Source organism: Nilaparvata lugens, chromosome 2 (genome assembly GCF_014356525.2).
Source record: "Nilaparvata lugens isolate BPH chromosome 2, ASM1435652v1, whole genome shotgun sequence".
Classification (NCBI taxonomy): domain Eukaryota; kingdom Metazoa; phylum Arthropoda; class Insecta; order Hemiptera; family Delphacidae; genus Nilaparvata; species Nilaparvata lugens.
Genome location: NC_052505.1, coordinates 20,840,038 through 20,867,384, shown reverse-complemented (window position 1 = coordinate 20,867,384; position 27,347 = coordinate 20,840,038). Strand labels below are relative to the sequence as shown.

General features: G+C 34.3%; 1 protein-coding gene across 1 annotated transcript in view; it reads right to left on the bottom strand.

The window, feature by feature from the left end:
- Positions 1–27,347, bottom strand: part of LOC111058468 (lachesin-like) — a 221,684-nt gene that overhangs the window by 79,377 nt on the left and 114,960 nt on the right. Inside the window, exons 3-4 of the mRNA XM_039420762.1 lie at positions 22,585–22,770; positions 6,890–7,082 (exon numbers count right to left, since the gene is read on the bottom strand). Coding sequence (XP_039276696.1) covers positions 6,890–7,082; positions 22,585–22,770 — 379 coding nt within the window. The remainder of the gene's footprint in view (positions 1–6,889; positions 7,083–22,584; positions 22,771–27,347) is intronic.

Here is a 27,347-nt window from a genome sequence, read left to right as displayed (position 1 = left end):
TATCAGCTATAGAAAGCAGTGTCAAGGCAGAGAATTGGCAACGCTGTTCTGTCTTTCTCCACTACCATCATTTTTTGGCAGGACTGAACTGCCTGTGATGATTGTAAGTGCTATGTCTCTTCTATTTTTTCAAATTTAAAAAAAATTAATAGTGTTCAGTAAGCTTAAGTGTGTACTAATTACTGTGGAGAGTGTGTGGTTGACTGTTTTCTCCATGACTACTGATTTTCTGTGTTGCTCCCTTCGAAATATTAAAAATGATTGATTGTTATAGGAACAATTCAATTTGACAATTGAATTTACGAATTTAACTTATCACTTTGATGAATTACCCAGAAATTGGAAGCAATGGATCGTTCTTCTGCAGTTTGGTTACAAATGAAGCAATGCTGTTCATCTCTGAATGTGAAAAGTATACATACAGTAGACTACTTTCTACTGAAAATATAATGGAACAGTGGAGGATAAGAAGAAGATGTGGGGGAAAAAGAGATTTAACTGATTATTTCCAAAATATATTCAATAAAACAATAGACTAATAAATTGCTTGAATTATGATCTAAGTAGAAATTTGACGGATAGACTACTTGAATTGATTTGTTCATATTGATATAATAATTACTTTCCTTGCCCTATTACCATAGGTAAGAAAAGTATTGCTTTCCGAAAAAAATGAAGGTACCCCAATTTCTAAATTTTTATACGTTTCAAGGTCCCCTGAGTCCAAAAAAGTGGTTTTTGGGTATTGGTCTGTATGTGTGTGTGTGTGTGTGTGTGTGTGTGTATGAGTGTATGTGCGTCTGTGTACACGATATCTCATCTCCTAATTAACGAAATGACTTGAAATTTGGAACCTAAGGTTCTTTCACTATAAGGATCCGACACGAACAATTTCGATCAAACGCAATTCAAGATGGCGGCTAAAATGGCGAAAATGTTGTCAAAAACAGGGTTTTTCGTGATTTTCTCGGAAACTACTCCAATTATTTTGATCAAATTCATACCTAAAATAGTCATCGATAAGCTCTATCAAGTGCCACAAGTCCCATATCTGTAAAAATTTCGGGAGCTCCGCCCCATCAATGCAAAGTTCGATTTTAGATTCCCAATTATCAGGTTTCAGATACAATTCAAACAAAAAAAATCAAGTGGAGTAGATTGAGCATGAAAATCTCTACAATTAATGTTCAGTAACATTTTCACCTAAAATTGAAAATAAGCTTTAAATTCGAGAAAATGTGATTATTCAATTGCAAATTATTGTTGATTCTATTAAATCATTCACTATGAAGTGATAACAGACCTCATGTGTGTCTCCAGCGTTATTGCCCTGTCACCAGCTGTCTCAAATCTTTGAATAGTAGACTTGAGATGCGCGGGAACACTAGCGTCAGGTGATCAATTTTCATAACGGAGGGATTTTTTGATCATGAATAAAGTGTTACAATTATTGGAGGTTGAGTGACCTGTCATCTCATAGAACAATTTCGATTACATTTGTTTTCGGAGCTCGCCTAGATGAATAAATAAATGCCCCACGGTATTTATAGTGGTAATTGATAAAAGAATGATGTGGTGCAATATGTTATTAAGATTACCCATATAATAGTAAAGACATTAAAATGAGAGATTTATTGGGAAGAGTGAAATCGTGCTCTCTCATATGAACTGACATTTTTTTAGTATTTCTTCCCTAATGTTGATGTTCGAATCGTAGAATTGTTCGATTTAGCTTGTACACTCTCAACATGGCTTGTGAGCAAATGAAGTGATGAGATTAATCACGAAAAAATTTAACCGGCTTTTGCGCAACCTTATCTTATTAGTTATTTATCAATTGAATTGTTTTCAATTTTATATAATTTTGTTTTTTGTTCTTTTGTACACATCTTAATGCAAATAAAAATTATTATTATTATCAGAGAAACATAAGTGACAGACAATGAACGCGGATGGCGAGAATTTTACTACGATAAAATGGAATTATTAGAAGTTTTGAGTTATTAGGCTTGATATAAATAAATAAGTTACTTTATATCCATCCCTTAACACCTAACCTATTACGTGTTTCAAGCGGCTTATTAGTCCGCCGTAATCAAGGTGCAGTACAATATTCTAAGAAATAGAAGATTTGAATTACTGTAACTTAATGCATTACACAACATGGAGTCTACTTTGACTGGAATGTGAACCAAAGATATTTGTATTCTGAAGGTCAATTATATATTAAAATTCATAGAACAATAATTCAGAATACAAGGTAGTTGTTGAAACACTTATTGACATGGGCTACTTTCAAATAAATAAAACAAAACAAATCTTATAGCACCCTTTATTTTTAAAAAACTTAAAAATAGTTGAACAACTAGTTTCGGGTTTTCACCAACTTCAGGTTTTAAAATAAATAAAATTCAATAACTGTTTACTAATTGATATAAAACGAACATATTATGCTTGAATTCATATGACTAATTTATTTCTGGTAAAAGTTATCAAAATTAAATTTATATCTCAAAATTTTAATTTTTATTCATTCACTTTGAATAATCCTATTTTTGATAGAATTAAAAGGTTATAAATAAAAATTAAATTTTGAAATACAAATTGAAATTTAATAACTTTTACCAGAAATAAATTAGTCATATGAATTTAAGCATATGTTCGTTTTATATCAATATTAGTAAACAGTTATTGAATTTTATTTATTTTAAAACCTGAAGATGGTGTAAACCGAAACTAGTTGTTCAACTATTTTTAAGTCTTTCAAAAATAAAGGGTGCTATAAGATTTATTTTGTTTTATTAAGGTAGTTGTTTCAGTATCTGAATCTAGAAAAAGATTCAGTATCTGGGACATGTAATGAGAAACGACGTAAGATATTCTCTATTACAGGTGATTCTCCAAGGGAAGATTTTTGGAAAGAGGGGCCCAGGTAGAACAAGAATTTCTTGGCTAAACAACATCCAGGCACAATAAGAAGAAGAAGGTAGTTGTTGTTTGGCAAGCTCGCCTTGATTAATCTTATTACATACAACACGTACAACTAAGTACTGTAGGCCAGAATTCAGAGCTTTAATCACTTACTAGAACTCAAAAGCTGTAGTGAAATCGATTAACTGGATTATCAGTTATCCGGGTACTGTCATGCATAAATTAGTCCGAAAAATTAGTTCTTACTGATTAACAATTGAAAATGAATCAGATTCGCTTCAACCTGTATTTAAATAATGTTAATATTAGGCTAGTTTTTGGTCCTGCAAAATTATTTCTTCGAAATGTGAATATCTCCTATTTCAGTAATAATAATGTGAAATATTTCTCCTATGTTTGGTTTTGAAACATCTAAATTTGAAAATCTATGTCGTGAAAATAATAAAAAAATTGACTGAAAATTTTGTGAAGTGAACAACTACAAGACTCAACCTTTCTCGGACTATGTAGAGCCTTATCTAAATTTGGGAGAGGAATAGCACGAGGTTACCTTATTTTTTCTCTACCTACCGTATCTTTTTGATGATGTACTTATTGTATCAATCAATAAATGACTTTGTCGTCAAGCTTAGTAAGTACTTTTGTGTAGTTTCTGGTTTGATTGTCCTTGATATTATATTCTTATGAGGATAATTCTCAATGAAGAAAGTCTAGGAAAGTATTAAGGAAGTTGTTGCTCAGGTGATTCTCATTTCAAATACACAGTGAGTGAACTTTCGCCGACCGAACAGCAGAATCGTTGTAAAGCGTTGAATTAACTTGTCAGAGGCCAATTACCGGGACAATAAAATGTGAAACTAACCGCATGCCAACATAAACGTAAATGAAGCTGAGAGGGTTGTCGAGTCTATATAATTCCAAGGAAGTATCTCGAGGAGCGTTTTCGCCTGCATAATCCGACCATATAAGCACCCATCACTTTTCAAGAGTCCTTATCTTGAAGTGCTCCACGAATGCCTAGCAAAGAATACACCTCTCTCTCTCCCACACTCTTTCTCCCACTCTCTCTCACTCTCTCTCTCGAACAGACTCAATGCACTGAACAGATGCAATGGAGGGAATGAAGTGAGTTGAAGAAATAAGAACACCTCGCAAGGATGACTATTCTGTAAACATTTTTGTAGCCCCGTCTAATCCTGTTTTACGCTGACTCAATCCACAAGAGTCTCCCGAGAGTCTCGTCTCAACCTGAAGAAGCCATCACAATCGAATTGGGGCGAGCGGTGAGAGAGACGATCATTTCTGCCTCGTATACCGTCAGGAATAAACTTGACCGATCGAGAAACATTCGTATGGATATCTTGTTCTCATTTCAGTGGTAAGCTAATTTATAGAGAGTGTTCTACGAAAGGTGTACCAGCCGAAAACATTCTACATTAAATTTGCTACAAAAGATGTCCAGTAAAGTTTTCTTTTATCGACCTTGGTTTTCGAAATACTCAAGTCAATTGCTTTCTTTAAACCTGTTATTAAAAATGGTTTGTACATGCTGAGTCTCAAATCTCATTTGTTCTTTGCAATATATAGAATAAATATAAAAATGAATCAGCTCATCACTGAATTGAGAACAAGTTATCCATACAAACGGTTCTCAAGGTATCAGTAAAGTTTATTACTTCTTTTCAAACTTGTTAATAAAAATAGTATATACTTGTCTCAAATCTCGTTTGTCTTTTGCAATGCATATAATATACAGAGTGTCACACGAAAGGTGTAACAGCCAGTGACCATAGATTCTACATTGAATTTGCAACAAAAAATGTCCAGTAAAATTTTCCTTATATCGACCTTAGTTGTCGAGATATTTCGATTTTTCGATATTTTTGAAAAACGTCAATAACTAGAAAACTATCAGTTAAAATCTAATCACAAGGAATGGTTGGGAAGAGAAAAAAATTTCCAATAAGATTCTTATAATTTGTTCCTTTGCTTGACGTTTTTGAACTTTTTATGAGTGTTCAAACTGTTTGAAATTTGGCTTTGAATTCGACGAATGTAGCCTTTTTTTCAACTCTGAACGCTCATAAAAAGTTCAAAAACGTCAAAGAAACAAATTATATAAATCTTTTTGGAAATTTCTTCCTCTTCCCAACCATGTCCTTGGAATTAGGTTTTGACTAATAGTTTTCTAGTTAATAACGTTTTTCAGAAATATCGAAAAATCTATATATCTCGAAAACTAAGGTCGATATAAGAAAATTTTACTGGTCATTTTTTGTTGCAAATTCATTGTAGAATCTATGGTCTTCGGCTGTTACACCTTTCGTGGGGCACTCTGTATATTATATGAATTGCAAAAGACAAACAAGATTTGAGACAAGTACCATACTATTTTCAATAACAAGTTTGAAGAGAAGGAGTAAACTTGACCTATACCTTGAGAATCATTTGTATGGATAACTTGTTCTCAATTCAGTGGTGAGCTAATTTATTTATATACAATATATATAATAGAATATTTATATATATTGAAAGAACAAACGAGATTTGAGACTCAGCATGTACATACTATTTTTGATAACAGGTTTGAATATATATAATATAATATTTATATATATTCAAAGAACAAACGAGATCTGAGACTCAGCATGTACATACTATATTAACAGGTTTGAAGAGAAGCAATTAACTAGACTGATACTTTTAGAACCATTTGTATGGATTACTTCAATGCAGTGTTAAGCTGAGTTGTATATTTTGCAAAAGGCGATCAAGATTTAAGACTCATCATGTACAACTCATTTTTAATGACAAGTTTGAAGATAAATCACATTACAAGCGACAATCCATTTTCAATTCAGAATCTGAAATCTAAACTTCAATTTTTCCTCTGAAAATTCAGTGAAGTGAAGAACTACAAGATTCAACCTATTCCGGACTATGATTGTGTAACCCTGTCTAAATTTGGGAGAGAAATAGCACAAGGTTACCTTATTTTTTCTTTCCCTATCATTTTGATGATGTACTTCTTGTATCAATGAATACTCAGCGTTGTTCAATACGAGAATTTCAGAGTAATATGATCATTAGCAGAGCAATATATATCTAGCTGAGGAAGACAGAACTAACTCAAGACACAGGAACTATGAGAATGACAGCCACGCCTTAAATTCAACGAGCTGTCTCATTGGACAGTGACATTCTCGAGCTGCTTGCTGCCTATTGGTAGTGAGCTGTCGAGGTAGAACGGCGACTGATAAGCCATTGACCAATCAGACAGCTCCTTGGTTTTGGAGGCGTGGACTACTAATTCAGATTCAGACATATTAGGCATATCAGATCCACTCATCCTACATCAATTTCATGTTATTGCTCTGATAAGTGTATTCAAATATAAGAATGTAATAAAAAGTTTATTCATTCAATTCCAAGAAAAATCAAGTTAGGAAAGTTTTAATTTGATTCAAAGCTAGATGGTGGGCCTGAGAGTTTAGAGAATCTCTCTTCCTAAGTTGAATAGTTTTGTATTAGTGTGGAAAGTTTTACATTGGTGTTAATTTCAAGATTTATAGCCTATCATTGTTTTGAAATTAAATGTGAAATGATCTCAGTTGAATATTCAAATTCAAGTAAGAGTACTGTAGTGTCAGTGATAAAAAAGAGTTCTTGGAACAGTCAATCATTGTTTTTACTTTCCTTGCCCTATTGCCATAGGTAAGGAAAGTATTGCTTTCTAAAAAAAATCAAGGTATCCTAATTTCATGTTTTCTTTACGTTTCAAGGTCCCCTGAGTCCAAAACATGATTTTTGGGTGTTGGTCTGTGTGTGTGTGTGTGTGTGTGTGTGTGTGTGTGTGTGTGTGTGTGTGTGTGTGTGTGTGTGTGTGTGTGTGTGTGTGTGTGTGTGTGTGTGATTTTTCTAATTTATTGAATTTAATGATAATCTAATAGATACTCACGTTTATTCTTCAGCCCATTCGCTTCTTTAGAGATGATTTCGACGTTGTCTTCTCTCCGCCAAATGACTTTTGGCTGTGGATAGCCCCTGGCGCGGCAAGTCAACTTGACAGTCCCGCCTTCAGGAACCATCACATCTCCCGATGTCTCCTCTTGGATGAAATCTGGAGGAACGACTACCTCCAGGTGACCCATCTGCAAATTATATTCATTTAACATAAATATTAAATAAAAACCCGAATATAATGTTGTCAAACTCCTCTATGTCTTCTTCTACTTTCAGTATGTCTAATTTCAGCCTACTTCATTTTATTAATCAATAATTTGATCTTATCTACCTATATAATTATTTTACTTTATCAATTTTCTGTTTTTTCTTCTCTTAAATATTCATATTAATTAAAAATTTTACCATATTTTCATTGATAAATGAATCCTTAGTTTAATTAATGAAATTAACGTTTCGGTGGAGAGTTAGTGGAGAGGATATTTTTAATATTCTTTCCGAAGAATGGACTTTGATATGTCCAAAGCTCCGCCAATTTATGTAGATGCATAAAAATATAATAATCTATAGCTATTATATTACAAATTGCTTTTTCATATCATATACAGTTCAATAATTATTATTTTCCAAGTCTATATAATGTAAATCCATCTATAATTTTGCTGTATTGTAAGCTATTGTATATAAGTGTATAAGCCAGTATATATTGTAATCTTCATAAATAAAGTACTAAATCAATCAATCAATCTACATTGAGGTCCTCGTTATAATGGCAGTGTTTGATTAGCAATGTTATTGCTTTCCTTCTCTATCATTTAACAAAGCGGATAGCGCTATCTCTTTCTCGCTTTGCTCTGTTGGAATAATGTGGAATTAATAATCAATTAACAAAATATTTCATCCTTATTATGGAAATTCATTATGAAATTATTGAGAAATATAATTTCTTGCTTAATAAAATATAATTGATTAATTTTAAACGAGAATGAACAGTTAATATTGCATCAATAAACCTGCATCAGCTACCGTCTATAGAAGACATTGCCAAGAGAGAGGATCGGCAACGTTGTTCTCGTATCTTTATCCACTGACATTATAACGTGGACCTCACTATACAACAAATATTGGCATATGGGAGAACAGCTACAGGAAGGAATTCAATAAGAGGCACACCGAGGGAGTTGACAGCATTAAATCTAGATTTTTATCATTTGATAATTGCTAGTTATTCATCAGCATCTCAATAAATGTATTATTTATTAATTTCCATCTTCATTCACTCTTTGCAGTGTTTGATATTTTGGTTGACTGATTTATCTGTGTAGAAAGAACAATAAATTTATTGTAGAAATTCACAATAAAGGAAAGAATACAAGATCCATCATAACAAGGTGTATAAGATCATAAAATCCTAATGATTATGTGTATTTTATCCAAGTAGAATATTGTGTAGCATTCCACTCTTTAAATGAAGGAATAAATTGATGGAAGCTATTAATTGTATAATGGAATCATTTTAAAAATCTTTCTAAGATCTTCTTGAAGATACGATATCGATGGTTCAATTCAAAACTATCTCTCATAGGAATCATCGATAAAGTGAGGATAAACTCATGATTGTTATGAAAAAAAATCCAAGCAATAAACTCTATTATCCATTAATTCGAAATAATAACTATTTCACGTAGGATATTCGGTCTATGAAGACGTTTCAATATAAGTTTTCATCCTATCTAGGAAAAGATTCGAAACAATAGTTCCAAGTCCAATACATTTTTCACAATTGCCCGAAGGTACAGAAATGGAGTTCCCTAATCCTATCTAATGGACTACATTGAATAAGTTGCCAAAAGTTTCAAGCAGCTACTCTTCACAGCTACAGGAGATTTGTCATTCGCGGCTTCATTATAATTTCTCAGCAACAAGATTCAACCCAACAACTTGTATTTAAGCTTCTGTATTGTGTTATTCACTACTGTAGAATTGTATCATCAAATCAAATCTTTTATTTGGTCCCAAAGACATAATGATAATTGTATAACTTTAGGTCTACTTTTAATGTAAATAAAAATATAAATCTCAGCACCCTTTTTAATTGATTTTGCTTTCCATGACGAAACACTATAACTTATAATAACTCTGTTGTAGCTCTGACTCTGTGTTACTTGTAGATATTCCAAAAACACCTACTTTTCTTGGAGTATTGAGGAATGCATTATTGAGGAAAGCCTGATGGAGGCTGATGAAGCTCTTCTTCAGGAGTGAAATGCATTCCTCAAGACTCCAAGAAAAGTAAGTGTTTTTCAAATATTTACAAGTAACACAGAGTCGGAACTACAACAGAATTATTATATAGTGTTTCGTCATGGAAAGCAACATCAATTAAAAAGGGTAGTGAGATTTATATTTTTATTTACATGATTATAATGTTTGAAGAAGTATGACAATGGTTATTATAAAAGAATAGTATCTTACGTAACAAGGACGGGAAGGGGCCTTTTACAGGCGAGAATGATACTTCGGCTAACGCCTCGACTAGAATTTCATTTGAGCACTGCAAAAGACATCCACTTCCAAGTAACGTACACTATTCTTTGTCATAATAATCTAAAAAAGAATAATTATTGAGAAATAGAAAACATTACCTGCTTGTGCTGATGTTACTACATTCATTCTAGAAACATAAGCTAGTTTACAAATTCAGAATTAGGAATTTTGTAAAGTTGTCAAAACTTTCACCTGGAGCACTAAAGGTGTTTTTTTGACCGAGCGAAGTGAGGTCTAAGATTCAAGTCGACGGTTTGGCATTTCTCTTAATGCTTAAATGTTTATATGTTTATATGTTGCGCATTTACGGCGAAACGCGGTAATAGATTTTCATGAAATTTGACAGGTATGTTCCTTTTTTAATTGTGCGTCGACGTATATACAAGGTTTTTGGAAATTTTGCATGTCAAGGATAATAAAAAAGGAAAAAGGAGCCTCCTTCATACGCCAATTTTAGAGTAGAAATCAGACTATAGAATTATTCATCATAAATCAGCTGACAAGTGATTACACAGATGTGTGGAGAAGCCAGTCTATTGCTGTATTTCCATTAGGTCTATAGTTTTAATCAGGTACTTGTGGATGAGAACACTGCGTGAGGTCTACTGTTCATAGAACTACTAGTTTTGTAGCAGTTTTGCTGTTCCTATTTCGGAACTAGGAAACATACTCAACTGTAAAGAAAACATATGATTTCATTACAGTACAGTATGCTGTAATGAGAATCATATGTTTATTCTGCAAACAGCTGTTTACCAGATTGATTTCATACATGGAAAACAGCTAAAATTGAATGACTATGACAAAAATAATGTATCTTATAACTTTAACAGAGTCTTCCTGTTCTCACGTGGGCCTATTTTGTTCTTATGTTGATTTACTTTCCGTCGCGTATTTCAGATTATCTTCTGTGTTCTTAACTGTGGAAATGAATCATCATATAAAATCTTTTACTTGTCCCAAGAACATATTGAAAATTTTTGAAAACGTATGACAATGGTTGTCATAAAATAAATGTTAACAGACTCTTCTATTATTCTCATATTCTGATATTCTACAGACTCTCCAGTTCTCATATTCTCTTAATGTAGGCCTATTTTGGTTCCATGTTGATTGAACTTTCCGTCACGTTTCTGAGATTATCTTCTTTGTTATTCACTGTAGAAATGTATCATCAAATCAAAATTTTCATTTGTTCCAAAAACATGATGACAATGGTTGAAAACGTATGACAACGGTTGCCATAAAATAAATGTGAACAGACTCTTCCAGTTCTCATAATGTCGACCTATTTTGATTTCATGATGATTGAACTTTCCGTCGCGTTTTTGAGATTATCTTCTGTGCTATTCTCTGTAGAAATTTATCATAAAATAAAATCTTTTATTTGTTACAAAAACATAATGACAATGGTTGAAAACATATGACAATGGTTGCCATAAAATAGATTTGAAAAACCTCTTCCAGTTCTCATATTCTCATAATGTAGGCCTATTTTGTTTTCATGTTGATTGAACTTTCCGTCACGTATTTGAGATTATCTTCTGTGTCATTCACTGTAGAAATGTATCATTAAAATCAAATCTTCCATTAGCTCCAAAATCATCATGACAATTGTTGCCATAAAATAAATGCGAACAGATTCTTCCAGTTCTCATATTCTCATAATGTAGGCCTATTTTGGTTCCATGTTGATTGAACTTTCCGTCACGTTTCTGAGATTCTCTTCTGTGTCATTCACTGTAGGAATGTATCATTAAAATCAAATCTTTCATTTGTTCCAAAAACATAATGACAATGGTTGCCATAAAATAGATAATAGATAAGATGTGAACAGACTCTTTTCATGTAAACAGACTCCAGTTCTCATGAAGGCCTATTTTGTTTTCATGTTGATTGAACTCTCCGTCACTTGACGTGTAGAAGAGTCCAGCTCAGCAAAGAAGCCTACAACATCCAGCCAGCCTCGTCCTCGTCGACTTTGATGTGGTATTTAGCATTGTCATTGTGCAGTTTGAGTTATAACATGCTAGTAAATTTTTATACTTTTCTGTGTGCGAGGCGTGTTAGCGGAAACTGCTTTCTCACGTGCGTTTTATTGTTCCGACAAACTGTTTCGTTTTTCTCCTGTTCTCAAAACAGGTAATAAAACAGAGGCGCTGGGTCTCGAAAGAATAAAAAACTCTTGCGCAGCAATAAACAAGTTATTAGCAGCTGGTCGTATATGTCGCGAGACGATGAATGAGCAAGTGTATTATTGCAGGCGTCGCGGACATGTTTTTTCAACAAGCAAAAGTTTGCTCCTTTGCATTGACTGTTTCCGTGTAACAGCACAGGACAGATACGAACCTTGTATGTGGTGAGGCAACAGATAAACCTCAGTGTCAACTTTTTTAAAACTTCCGAGGTATTCGCAGATTCGCACACAGAAGATGTGTTCTACCGGAGACGAATAATGCAATGAATAATTAAAGGAATACATCTATAGCACATAATTAAAGTATGAATACATCATTTTTCCCAGAAAATCCCAAGGATTAATAATATGTGTGGATATAAGGCTGGTTTCTTACGTACATACTGTTTCGTTTGGTTCTGTTTGAACCAAAGTATTAAAGTATGAATACATCGTTTTCCTCAGAGAATCCCAAGGAATAATAATATGTGTGGATAAAAGGCTTGTTCCTCACGTACAAGCCTTTTGTAAATACTGTTTACAGTGTACATACAGTGTACAGTGTACAGTTCACAGTGTACAGTGTACATACTGTAAACAGTATTTATAGTGTACATAAATGTGTTTATAGTGTTTCGTTTGGTTCTGTTTGTTTTCGGTCGATTCCTACCAGTGTGAAACGCTGTAGGTGGATTCGCACACAACAGTGATATTGAAGGTTGAAATAATAATATAATTCCGATGAGTTCTAATTGGACTATTTCCATTCAGTCCGACTAAACGTCTATTAACAATCTCAATGGAACTTCTATGAATTATAGTTTTTCACTGTCACTGATGTGTGCGAACTCTGCTCAATGCAATGATTGAAAGTAGAATAGTATTTAAACCACTTTTTTCAATATTATAGAAGCTCAATACTCAATGAAGATTGAATTTGATGTCGTTGCCAGGGAGAAACAAACAAATGTCATTCGTCATAGTATGATAGGGGAAAGAATATTAATAATATTTGAGACAAAATTCTGCTTTCAGACATGCTCATTCCAGTTTGTGTTCCAACTTGATAGCGAGATGAACTCTTTCAAAGTCTTGGATGCATACTCATTTCATCAATGCTCTTTGAATTGACATACATCGTTTTGATGTGAAATTTCTTCTGAAATTCCAAATGATATTTTTGGGTAGATGCTTCTTCCAATATTATTTTTCATTGTATTGTACGGTGTTCTTTAATGTAAAATTGTGCGAAAAATGATGACAACTACGTTTACTCCACATTTGTTTCAATTACAATTTTTTCAGCGCACATCGAAAGTACTTAATACAACATAGTGTTTCTAGCCTACTTTAATGTCTTAACTACACAAGAAAAATCCTGAACAAATAAGGAATCCAATATACTATTATAGTGAAATGTTACTCTAAAAATTGAATTTGGCATTGTTCTGTAAAAAATATTGAATATATTTCACTTTGCCAAAACTCGTGCAATATATATTTCTTACGTAATATTACATACAAGTATCTGAGAGTGTCACCAGCAGTAGGCCTAGGTAGGAGAGTTGCTAGAGACATGAAATGAAAATTGGACCCTACACATTTCAACAGGTAGAAGAATTTGTCTATCTGGGAACACTTGTGACAAGTAGTGGGAAAGTCTCAGCAGAGATTAACAACAGGATCATGGCGGGAAACAGGGCATACTATGCTAATATCAAGTTGTTTAAATCTCGATTGATATCTAGAGCTACGAAATTACAATCATACAAAGCATTGGTGAGGCCTGTGGTGAGTTACGGATCGGAAACATGGGTGCTTACAGCTGGAGATGTGCAAAGATTGAGAGTTTTTGAAAGGAAGGTAGTGAGAAGAATCATGGGTCCTGTTTTTGAGAATGGTCTTTGGAGAGGAAGAAAAAATTTGGAAATAGAGCAGTTCTTAAACAATGAAGACATTGTGCGGTTTATTAAAGCTGGCAGAATAAGATGGATGGGACATATGGTGAGAATGGGAGATGAAAGAGTAGTGAAATGTATATGGAAGGACAGGATATATAACAGAAGAAGAAAAGGTCGACCGAGAAATAGATGGACGGATGATGTGGAACGAGATCTGAGAACGCTTGGAGTTCGTAACTGGAGGGGGTAGGCCGAGGATCGTGACAGATGGAGAGGCTATGTGAGGGAGGCCAAGGGTTGCAAAGACCTGTAGAGCTGAGGAGTAAGTGAGTAAGTAAGTAATATTACATACGTCTATAAGTAATAACGTAACACAATATGATATGAATAATTATACAAGAACTCAATCTATAATGTTCGTAGAAATAGTAACTATAATCTTAGTTAGAAAATATTATGTCTAGTATATAATATTTTTGACATTCTTTGCAGAATTCAAAAATTTTTTATCCATATTGTGGCTCAACCACTAGCATAAGTATAAACTTGTGAACTAGACATAATTTTTCATGATATTTTCTGAGCCTCTGTTCCTGAAGTCTGGATAGTTTTGTATGGTAATTATTATTTTTAATTAATTCAGATGAGTCATCGTGATGAAGGTATTATAAAGTAATTGAAGTGATTACATAGTGAAGAATAGAGAGTTCCAGACTCTTTATTCACTTTGTAAGCTGCATGAGAACCTGTTGTTCACCGATATGGGGGACGATAAGCGGAACAGGCAGACTAAACAGAATATGATTCCCCGGCGGAGTCAAACTTTCTCCAACTGTTCTTACCCATCCTGTAGGCAGTAATGGATCCATGTGGTCTCATCCCAACCCTTGCTGCGACCACCCTAGGTACACAAACCTGAATAATCAAGTGCAGGAGTTCATAAATCCACTAACAACTGATGCTCAGGCTCTCAGACATCATAGCAGCCAGAACTGAGGCAGACCTCACTCCCTCGCTCAATTGTTTTCAACCCTTTATATCCACACACGCAGACTCTGATTCTCTAGATAAATTGCTCCACTCGTGAAAAACTTCAGCGCTCAAGTCAATTCAGATTTCCTCCTTCCGTAGGATGGATGGTAGGATACAGAAGTAGTATGATATTAATTAGTATAACTGATCACCCTTCTCACCATAAATTGTTCCACTCGTGAAAAACTTCAACCGACGCTGATGTCAATTCGGATTTTCCTCTCGTGGGTTGAAAAGTGAGATACAGAAATAGTAAAATATTTTTAGATCATATACGTCCGTAGATAGTATGATATTATAAAAAAATCCAAGCACCCTTTTTGAAATTCACTAACAACAAGTTTTGGCTATATAATTATGATGCCATTATCAAGTGATTGGGAAATAGATTATTATCAATAATTAATGATTATTATTTTCCAATCTATTTATTTAAAAGCGAAATGGTACTGACTGACCGACTGACTGACTGACTGACTGACTGACTGACTGACTGACTGACTCACTCACTCACTCACTTACTCACTCACTCACTCAATCACTCACTCGTATAACTAAAAATCTACCGGACCAAAAACATTCAAATTTGGTAGGTATGTTCAGTTGGCCTTTTAGAGGCGCACTAAGAACGGATTTGGAAAAATTCCCAAAGATACGCCCAAAATCTGCGTTTTTCCAGCGTTTTTTTTAGCGTTTTCTCAGCTTTATCGAGAACAAATGAACACAAATTGTTCAAATTTGGTACAGAAGCTAAGTTAGGGTGTGATAATGTTGTGTTAGGAGGAATTTGAAATAATGCCAAAGATAAGCCAAAAATCTGCGTTTTCCAGCGTTTTTTGTGCTTTCTCAGCTTTATCAATAACAAATGAACAGAAAATGTTCAAATTCACTACAGAAGCTCAGCTGGGGTGAAATAATGTTGTGTTTGAAGGAATTTGGAATAACGCCAAAGATACGCCCAAAATTAGCGTTTTCCAACGTATTTCTCAGTTTTTCTGCGTTTTCTCACCTTTCTCAATAAGTGATGGAAATATATCAAAAAAATTCAGTACGCAGGTTTAGCTGAGGTGGAAGAATTTTTTTCGCCAAAGATACGCCGATATAGTAACAGGTGTTTTTACCAGCGTTTTTCTACGTTTTCTCAAATTTTCGAGATAAAATTTGAGAAAAACGTTCAAATTCGGTACAGAGGTTCCGCTGAGGTCTACATGCAAGCGAGCGAAGCGAGCCCGCTGATCTCATTTTTGGACGATCCAGTCGGAGGTCCAGGGGGCGGAGCCCCCTAGCTAGACTGAAATGGCGAGGGAAGCGTGCCTGATGGCTAGTCACTTGATAATTGCATAATATAGCCGAAACATGTTGTAAGTGAACAATTCCAAAAAAGGTTCTTAGATTTCTATTTTTATTACTCTGACAAGTACTCTGCCAACTTAATCAATTTAGATCCCAAAAATACCCTCAACTTACCCAACTCTGTCAACTTAATCAATTTAGATGCTTCGAAACCAAAAATAGAACAAATATTCCACATTATTATCACTAAAAAAGGACAGATGGAATATATAATTTATTATGATTATGCATCTTCAGGCCCAGTCCAGTTAGAAACTACAGAAATAAATGAATTTTTATTTCCATCATGAAGTGGCTATTCATTTTCATTATCATGTTGTCTATTGTACGCAAAATGGTGAATACATTTTGTTTATTTCCATTATCATGTTGTATCCAAAAAAAGAACAAATTTTGTCTCATTTTGAATGGATCGATTCCACTTGATTCTGAATAAATTGATTTCACTTGATTTTGAAAGGATTGATTCCAATATGAAAGAAACAGACAGGACCAATCCCGTTAGTTGGGACTAACTGAAACTGCGAGATCTTTGGAGAAAATTTGAAATGTATTCAGAATTGCACGTGCACGACTCGATGATGGAAATAATATCGGCTTCTCTCAGCCATACTTTCAAGCAAAGGCAGTTCGCGATGTCATTCTCGAATTAGTTTCAGACCACTGGTTGTGTCTGCCACCACAGCTCTCCGAATTTTGAATGAAGAGAGCAGTCTTCTCCTCTTTCACTCTCTCGCTCACCCTCTCTCACTCACTCTAACCACTCAAACAATATTCACTTTCAACGATCACTCTACTAGTCATAGACTACCTTACTGGATTCATTCATTCATACCAATATCACTCCTCTGTATTCTGTTAAAGTAATGAATAACCATAGAATTGTATAGACCCTACCCGTATAACGACGTATAACGTATGTGGTGTCTACTCTGGGAAATTACTGATATATGGGAAATAAGTGATTTAGTAAATGCAAAAATAACTTACTAAATATTCAGCTGTTCCAGAATACAAATAAAGTGGAATTGCTTCGATTTACAAACAAATCCTACTAAACTAGTAGTTCTGTAAACAGTAGACCTCGCGCTCAGTGAGTTACATTGACTTGTTGTTATGTTTTCTCAGAAATTAATAAATAATTTATCAATTAAAAATGTCTAGAAAAAATCCTAAATAAAAGTAGAGCTTTCTGTCCTATATCGTACCGTGACCTGTCGTCCCGGAATGTGAGTGTGAGCGCTGTTATCAGGTCTGGCTGCAACTGTCTACAACGTTGATGGAAAGATACAATTTTCAAGATGTTCGATGTTTTTGAACGGGTAGTATTATAGTCAACTGTCTACTAACGTTAATAGAAAGATAAATTTTCAAGATGTTCGATGTTTTTGAACGGGTAGTATTATAGTCCACTAGTCAGCTGATTTATGCTGAATAATTCTATAGTCTGATTTTTACGGCTGATTTATTGGCGTATGAAGGAGGCTCCTTTTTCCTTTCATATTATCCTTGAAATGCAAATTTTCCAAAAACTTTATATATACGTCGACGCACAATTTGAAAAGAAACATACCTGTCAAATTTAATGAAAATCTATTACCACGTTTCGCCGTAAATGCGCAACATAAAAACATATAAACATTCAAAAATTTAAACATTCAAAAATTTAAACATTCAAACATTTAAACACTAAGAGAAATGCCAAACCGTCGACTTGAATCTTAGACCTCACTTCGCTCGGTCAATTAAGCGAGCAGTTTCTGTATTTTTATATTTGGTTATTTATATATTTATTTATGGTTATTTATGTCCAACAGATCTCGAAAACTGCTCTAACGATTTTCACGAAATTTGGAACATGGTAGGATTATGATATAAAAATTCGATTGCACTAGTTCTCATCCTTGGGAAAACTGGCTGAAGGACATGAAAAGGATAATAATTATTATTCATAACTGGAAAAACAGATGATAATTCCGTCGTCTGTCGATAACAGAAGATGCGTGTGCCTGTGTGGGAGTTCAGCTGTGTAATCAATCAGCTTACCGTATCTCGCGAGAAATCTAGAAATTTTAATATACTCGATCAAAATGATCTGATTTGTTGACATGACATGGTATATCATAATATTCAAAGTTAATCATTATTTTACAGTTTCAAGTGATTAGTGAGTTTTATTTTGTTGTTCAATTTGGTTTGTGAACAATCTAAATTAGAACTTTTCTGTTGTCAAATATATGGACTGAAAATTGGACCTGAATTCAAGTGTATGGAACATAACCTACTTTTTGGACCATTTATAGTGTATAAATCAAAATTCGGGGAAGAAACAGTTTTGGGCTGTGCCTGTTAGTCCTTCCCTGATCATTTTTAATAATAAACTGTTAATAATAAAATGTTCTTTTTATCAATAAACAAATAACGAGCGAAGCTCTGTGCCCCGATATTTTAATATGATCCGTATTCACAAGAATAGTTAAAGCTGTATACTATCCTTGCCGTATTTAATATTATTGATTAAATCCATTGTAACTTCATTAATATACTTACTATTATAACACAATGTTCACTGGAGGACTTTGAAATTGGTAACCGATCTTTTCATAAATTGGAGATAATTAAGGTGGATCAAACACAAGAAATATATGTGGTAAAAAAGTCCTCTCTTCAATACAATCGGAGGATTCGAAAAATAAGTTTTAGTCATTGACTAATGCTAAACACAAAATCGACTTTCATGTTCATATTAAGTGAGTTCCTCAGGAGTATTAACCAGTAAAACAGGACTCTAGTTTTACATGTATCATGGGCACATCAGTTGATACTTGAATCTCTGACCAGATTAGAAAATATTTTCTGAGTGAATAATAGCATAAGTTGATATCCCATAGTATAGAGCGTTTATGTCGCAACTTTTACTGTTATCTCAAGCTGATAGTCCACGTAGTTCTTTCCTGTGAAGCTTTATGACGCTGGTAGTCTCTCATATTGTGCCGTTAAATGCACTCTTACCCGGTCAAAACAGTAAAAATCGACAATAATCGACAGTAATCGGCTTGAGATAACAGTAAAAGCTGCGACATAAACGCCCTACACCATGGGATATCTACTTACGCTATTGTTTCTCTATGATCATAGTTCAATGTCCCAATTTGGTTGGGGGAAAATGATGACTACATAATAAGATATACTCATATTTTCACAACAATATACTCGTATTTGCTGAAGGTATAATGGTATCAAGGAGCTCATTGTTCCTAAGAAAAATATGACTATCGAAAGATTGAAAGATCTTGAGAGCCTGGAGACTTCAATTCTGTTATGCCATATCATTTGGATCAGACTATTTATCCCATTAGATGCCATTGGGATACTATATAGAAAGAGTAGTTACTTATGAACTTAATTATCATCATCGACGTTTATTTTAAAATCACATTTCCAAATCTTCATAACAGTTAAGGGAACCTTGAACTGTGTATCTTGCCAATTTTCATTATCTTGCCAATTTTCTCATCAAGGAAAAACAAACCAATGTATGGCGTGAGTCTCTATTGTGAAGTATCAGCATTTTCCATGATATCAGTCAATGCCATCACTAGTTTTAAGATAAATAATACAATAGCTTCATGGAAGAGATAATCCACTGGAAAGTTATACACGAGGATATGTATCTGAAATTGATTTCAGTAAATATCTATGATCATTATCATAGAGGAGATTAGGCACTGAATAGTTTTGCACCTGAATTTGTGTCTAATATCGATATATACTCATCGATACCTATATGTATCTAGTATATATCGATCGAACCGGTAATTAATCGATAATACATAGCATTCACTCGTGTCGAACATGCACGAAAGAGAGGAAATCAGTGTACCAGGAGTAGGCCTATTAGCAGGAAATCAACCAGCGGTGGAATTCTTGTGACAGTTTGGTGATGGATTTGAATACACTATAACTGGCTCATCCATGAATTTCGAACCAATAATGATCCACCCACTATTGGAACAAACCATTGTTCTGTTCTGCCTCATTGTTTCAAAGTGAGTCCATTATATAGGGGACTGATAGGTTTCGTAGTAAAATTGATGTTGTGGAAACCTCGTGGATTTCTCATGATGGCTTTTGGAATAAGTTAACTGGACGTTTATCTTCGTGGAATAAATCACTATAGATTGTGTTATATATTCCATATGTCAATGAAGTTCTAAGAGTTGAGTTGGTCAACTCACACATCGTTTTTTGGACTTTCGATTTTTTCCGTCCTTTAAATTCCTCCAGATCGAATGTAACTTGGTAAGAAATCGATCGGATATCCAAAAATCGATGTTTGTGTAATTAGACTAAATTATAGAACTTTCATTCTCCTTATATTGCTGCAAAAATCATAGGGAGATGCCTGAAATCATGAAATAATACATGAAATAGAAGAGAATATGATGTTCTATGAACTCTTGATAAGCATAGATTTTTTCAATCAATCTTAAAAGAGTTATAAGGCCAAAAAGATGGTAAAATCGGAGCCGAAAGAGGTGTCCTTCAAAATTTGACACCTTCGAGAGCTCATACCTAGGGAACTAGAAGAGATATGGAAAAATGATACGGATGAAACTTGTAGGCGAATTTGTAAGCTACAATTTTGTATTCAATAAAAATTTCCGAAAGACGCATATTGTTAGAGATATGTGCAATAAACAAAATATGATACTTTAAAACCACCCCGATCTTCTTAGCACAGGGGGTAGGAGTGAGGACTTTTGATATATATTCCGGTTTTGTATATGTTTGGACTTTTTAACATCAAAATGAACTCTATTTTGAAGTGAAAAGTGTAAATTAAAAGTATTGTGCTTACTATAATCTTAGTGTCCGGTTTCCCATTAGGGAACTTTGGACTATTTACGGCGAGGTGGAACTATCATTGGGTCACCCCACCATTCAAAGCCATACGCTAATAATAATAATAATATGTTTACTATCCTTGAAAAAGCTGCAGAGTCAGAAATTGTGTTCTAAACTTCTCCTTCTATACCTTTTTTAGAGCATTCGTTGCCTGGACTATTTTCATAAGACCCTCGTAATACCGAGCGAATACTCCTCTATTAATAAACTAACCCAAAAATCGATGTGTGTGTAACTGGACTAAGTTATTGGATTTTCATTTTCCTTATTATAAGGCCTCATCATAGTCAATAATTGACTCTTAATGATTTCACAGTACTCATTTCATGAATCCGCGATGAGGTCTACTGTAAAGTGGTCTCTGCATTTGAAAACTTTGTAGATATTAAGTTTTATCAAATTAAATTTATTTTTGTCAAATTGAAAACAATACAATGAAGACTATGAATCATAAAAATAATAGACAAGCAAGAAATAATATATAATAAGATTCCAATAACACATAAACTCTTAAATTAAAAATAACTTGTTTTCTGTGTGACAAAGCCAGCAAAACCTAGGTTAGTGCGCTGGCATAGGTACATAGTATCATAGAGAAACGATAGCATAAGTAGATATCCCATGGTATAGGGCGTTTAAGTCGCAACTTTTACTGTTATCCCAAGCCGATAGTTCACCTAATTCTGTCTTATGCAGCTGTGTGACGCTGGTAGTCTCTCAAATTGTGCTGTTCATAAACTATCACCCCAACAAAACAGTAAAAATTGACAATAATCGACAGTAATCGGCTTGAGATAACAGTAAAAGTTGCGACATAAATTCCCTATACCATGGGATATCTACTTACGCTATTGTTTCTCTATGATAGTACCTACTAAACTGATAGAGCTTGTAAGGGGAAAGCTTTATGGAATCAATTTATCGAATTCTTTAATTTGGTCACATTCATTCCTATTGATGGATTCCAGATTCAAGGAACTTTCCTCAACATACTATCAAAACTATACTGAGGATGATTTTAAGTTAGGTAGCACGAACAATTTAGAATTATAGCTTGTGATTGAATTATTTGGTCAATAATTGAAAATGATTGATCAATAATTTATTATTGATATTGATTGAATTTTTGGTATAATGATTGAATTATCCTTGTATAATAATTAATTCGGGGTAATATAAGTGGGGCTCGTAATAAACAATACTTGGGTACATAATATACTAACTTATTGGGGTTAATAATAAACGACACTGAGAACGCTGAGGTAATATCGTTTTGAAATACCCGTATTTATGAATATTTATGAATTGATAGACATTCCACGCTTATCATGGTGAACGAATATCGTCTCTCCGATTTTATAAAGAAAGGTGACTGATTAGAAAGGAAATTATTTCCTATCTATGAATATATAATTGCATAAACTAGCCATTTCACACGAGTAGTGTTCTCCTGTTTAACTCAACAGCTTTGTTATGACTTATGTTGGAAATACTGATTTCGCCTACCTGTAGTACATTCAAGTGGACCACGTTTTAATAATTACTATTTATTTATTACTATTTGCCGATTTTGTTGTACTAATTTTTCTGAATGTTTTTAATTCTATTGTATCTTTGACGTTTGTTACAACACTTTGTGTTTTATGATAATAAAGGATTATTGATTGATCTATAGTAGCCTATTTGAAATGAACATGAGATGAAAATACTTTATATTGACGGACTTATCATGAGACACGTTTCAAATAAACATCCTAGTATAAGGATTCTTACCTGACTCTTCATTGGGTCCGTATTTATTTGACACATGTATTGTCCCCGATCCTCTTCCTGTACACTGCGCACATGTAGATTCCACGTGGAGTGGTCATTATGACTCACCGACACACGTGGGTTGTGTGTAATCACGTGATCATGTATCGCTTGTATAGCTTTGGTGTCAGCTTTCACCCATCCCACCTGGAACATTAGCAGAAAACACGCAATACAGTACAAAATTAAACCCAAGGACTTAATTAGAATGGCGTGAAGACGCACGTCATTCTTGTTTTTCAGTTGTTGTTTTTCATTTACCAATGACAACATTGTTATATTCTCAGAATAATAGGAGTATGATTGGATGAGAGCAGAATATCGAGAAATTCATAATTAGAATTGAATTAGCTTATTTAGCGCCTAATTTTTTCTAAGTGATACTGAGAAATTGTCAAAAACCACAGTTTATTGATACATAGAAAATTGATACTCAGATTTACTTGTATTGCAAACTAAATACAAGAGCAGCAGTATTTATACTAGTATGCGAGTACTGCTATTGGTCAAGGGCATGAACGCCTGCCATTGGCCCAGCTAGACAGTCTCCTCCCACTTAACAGTGTCACAAAATTGCGGCTTAAGCAACAGACTCGCAAATATGAAAAAATCAAATTTTGTTATCAAGCCGCCATTTTGTGACACCGTTAAGTGGGAGGAGACTGCCTAGCTGGGCCAATGGCTGGCGTTCATGCCCTTGACCAATAGCAGTACTCGCCTTCTAGTATAAATTCTGCTGCTCTTGTATTTAGTTTGAGTTTATCGGAGATTGACAATGATGTAACAACCGAAACCGGTCTTTCTAAGTATCAATAAATCTGTGGTTTTTGACAATTTCTTAGTATTTTTATTTAATATGAATGATTAGCACAATATCAATATCTCAACTACACAAAAAGTCATAACTATAACAAAATGATAGAATTAGAATGGAATATCAAGAAATCCAAAGGTATATGAGTCAATGAATGAATTAGAATAGTACTTCAAGAAATTTATGAGCGGACAATTCCATTACAAGGGAGTTGTTAATAGAAACTAGAATGACCATGCAGTGCGAAGACCTGCTTGTTTTGAAGAATTCGAATTTCCCGAAAACCTGATAATTATACAATAGTTTCATAATTCTAGATGTTCGCTCTCCAGTTAGCATTTATGAAACGCACTCAATGTGATTGAAGTGGAAAATTATTATTTGTTCAATTCCTCCCTAAGCAATACCCAAACCAGATTCAAACCTCCAATCTTAAATGTCGATTGGCTCTCAATGAAATATAAATTCTCAATTATACAAAACACAAGAACACAAGATAGAAAACACAAAAATAATAGAACATTATTCACTCTTTATTCATTTATACAATAATATAAATATTTTGATAATTTATATATTGCATGAATTAATAGAACACTCTAACTTTTGAAGTTATTTTTACTAACTGCAACCCAGCAAAACTATCGTAGAAGATGCACAAATAAAACCTGTACAAACATTGAATCTTCTTTTTGGCACAAACCGTATTAAAATTCATTCAATTTCAAGGCCACATGGGTCTTGATGTGAAAAAATTTTATCCATATTCCAATACAATTACAATCTATTATAAAAATATTACTGGGCGAAAGCAACATGCCATGCCCAAAACTGAACATTATAAAATAAGGTTGGAACTAAAAGATGGAATTCAACGCTCATATTGATCTCATTGCTTACAAATCACTCAAAAGCCAAAAAGACGATTGTTGTAACAAATTCAAGACTAAGTCATTTTTGATACTTGATACTAAAATTCATCCTCTAAGATTTTATGTAAAGAATAAATAATTACATAAATATAGCGCTATTGTCAAGAAACAAAACATGTTCTGAGCCACGTTAAATTCACTTCTCGAAGTATGTAATTGTACTAATCTAGATAATGCACAAGACTCCCTGCAAGTTCTTATCTTTTCCAGAAAGCAAAACTCAATAATGATAACTCAATTCTTGTACGGAGTGAAAATGTCACACCTAATTGATGTTTCTAGGACACACACAATATTGCACTGGCCCCTCGAGATTGGAAGGAGTCGATGGCAGTATGAGAGGCCGACCAGCCTTATCACATTTTGCACCGTCTCTGTCGCTCACCGCCCAAGGGACGAGGCCAAACAAGGACAGTGAATCGTGTCTGATTAGTCGCATGTCAACGCTCTGATTTAAAACCGGGCGCACGCTCTGATTTAGCGACCGCTGCACGGATCTCCAACCTCCAATGACAAACGGTCAGCGCTCGGGTTTCTGAATTATTGTCCTCCCAATGTTTACTTATAGTCGACACACATGATGACAACTGGACAGATAATTGAAGCAATATTATCGCCAAACATGTTTCCACCAGCTTCCAACAAAAAAATTCTGACCACAAATCATTCGCAATAAATGAGCCCTATTATCATGCTTGCTGACTGATCCGCGCAACATTTCCATGATAAGTCACACTCTACATTCCAGTCTTGTCAACAGCAACCAAACCAAGTCGCAGGTCCCACCTTATCAATGATTCACTCTGTAATGGCCGTATTTTGAATGTGCTCTGAAATATCTATCCTGTATTATTAATGCCAGCTCACGTGTAGCTCATTATCTATGAATCATCATCATTGTCACTGAAACGTTCTACCATCTGACCTAAACAGAAGGTACTTTATTAATTCTGCACTCAAGGAATAATATCGGGATATTTTTGAATTAATCTAATTTGTATTATAAGATGATCAATCATATCTTATCCAAAAATGCTAATAAGTGCAATCAATTATTGTGTGTCAGATGTGTAAAGATATATTTTTCTTCAATCGAACTTCATAATGTATGAAAATCACTTCATAAAGATCTTGAGCATGATGAAACAATAATCTTGGAGTAGAATCTGTAGAACATTTTTATCATCATTCACAGTCTTGAATCAAGTAGGAATAAGGAAGAAAAAGCACTGATTAAACCCCTTCGACGAAAAAAATTGATTCGAGGATCAAGATGGCGATAGATATATCTATGCTTTAATAACACATCATACAATACGCAGTATGAGAATGAAATAACAAAATCTTCAGTAACCTTTTTATTATAATATGTTCCATTGTTCCAACATAATATGTTTTAACAATTCATAGCCATTTTCATCTTCCAGAAATAACTATAAATAGTTAAAACATGTTTTTGTGGATTGGTTAAATATAAAATAGAAAAAACACTTCAGAATTTTTAATCTATTCTAACAATATCCTTAGCCTTAAAAAATGTATACGTAAAGGTGCGTACAGATTTACGCGCCGCGAAAATGAGCAATTCACTTTTAATCAGCTGATGCCAAGCTTTTCATATCTGTATCTTACCGTTTCTGTAAAAATACATACATAGTCAGCTGATTAAAAGTGAATTGCTCATGTTCGCGGCGCATATATCTGTACGGACCTTTATATACACAAGACTTTTAATAGAATTGATTCTGATATGATAGATAAATATTGTATTTTTTCTTGAGTGCTACTTTTGATAAAAACTTGAATAAATATAAATCTCAGTACCCTTTTAATAGGGAGATTTATATTTTTATTTTATTTGGATAAATATTTAATATTACTGGAATGGCCAGAGAAGAGAACATAAAAAGTAAGTTTTCTACTTTTAATATTTTCACATTCACATTACTCAAGAACAGGACTTCGAAAAGCTGTGATTGTAGACCATACATCAACTTTATAAAAGAGATAACTCTGTCTAGTTCTTTCAACACTACTGATTTCTCCCCTAATCACTCGTTTCCAACAAATAACTCGGTCAACGTTACACTGGTAGCCAATTTATAAATCGATTCGACCCAATCAAAGTGATCGGGCGAGGCGTTGGGTAAGGACTTTGCCAGAGATTGTACAATTTAACGTCATCCAATTTTGAATGAAAATCTTGCAACTGGAAGCTAGCAGGGGGCGAAAATAAACATAGGGGTCGGCAGTCAGGCGGAAAAGCGATAAATAATGTAGACCCGACGGTGAGAGGAAAGTGGGATGAGGAGGATGAGAAGGAGTAGGAGAAGGTTGAGGACGGGTTGGAGGTTGTGGAGAAGAAGGAGTTGGTAGTAGAGTATGAGGTTGAGGAGGCGGTGGAGGAGGAGGAGGAGGAGGAGGAGGATGAGGAGGATGAGAAGAAGGAGGAGAGAGGAGACGACTCATCCTTTCAGTTATTTGGTGACTCGATCGTGTCTAGCCCGTAGTTCACCGAGAAACTTTCTCACACCGGGGTATTGACTCTCAGAAAAAAGGAATGGGGAGAAAGGGTGAATACAGAAAACTAGGAGAAATTCTGAGAGGGATGCTTATGGAGAGAAAGAGGCGTGATTGGATGAGGGAACCAAGTAGGATTCTGGCAGAAAAGAATGTGAGAATGAAACGGAAGAGATTGTGTAGACAGAGAAAACAGCACCGAATGATTCGATGGAAATCTTCTACAGTGTGCAAAGTCTGGGCATATCGACATGGCAAACATTACGTACCGGTTCTCCGACAAAGGTTGTTACCATAAACGGGGACCAACAGACCACTGAAAGGTATTCATGTGATATCCTCTCAGTCCGCAAGCTAGCTTGTCCAGTACGAGCGAGGCAGTAGCCTATAGGGTCCACATAGCAATCCCTATACACCGCTCCATTCCCATATGTCGAGCAAATGGAAACATTTTTAAT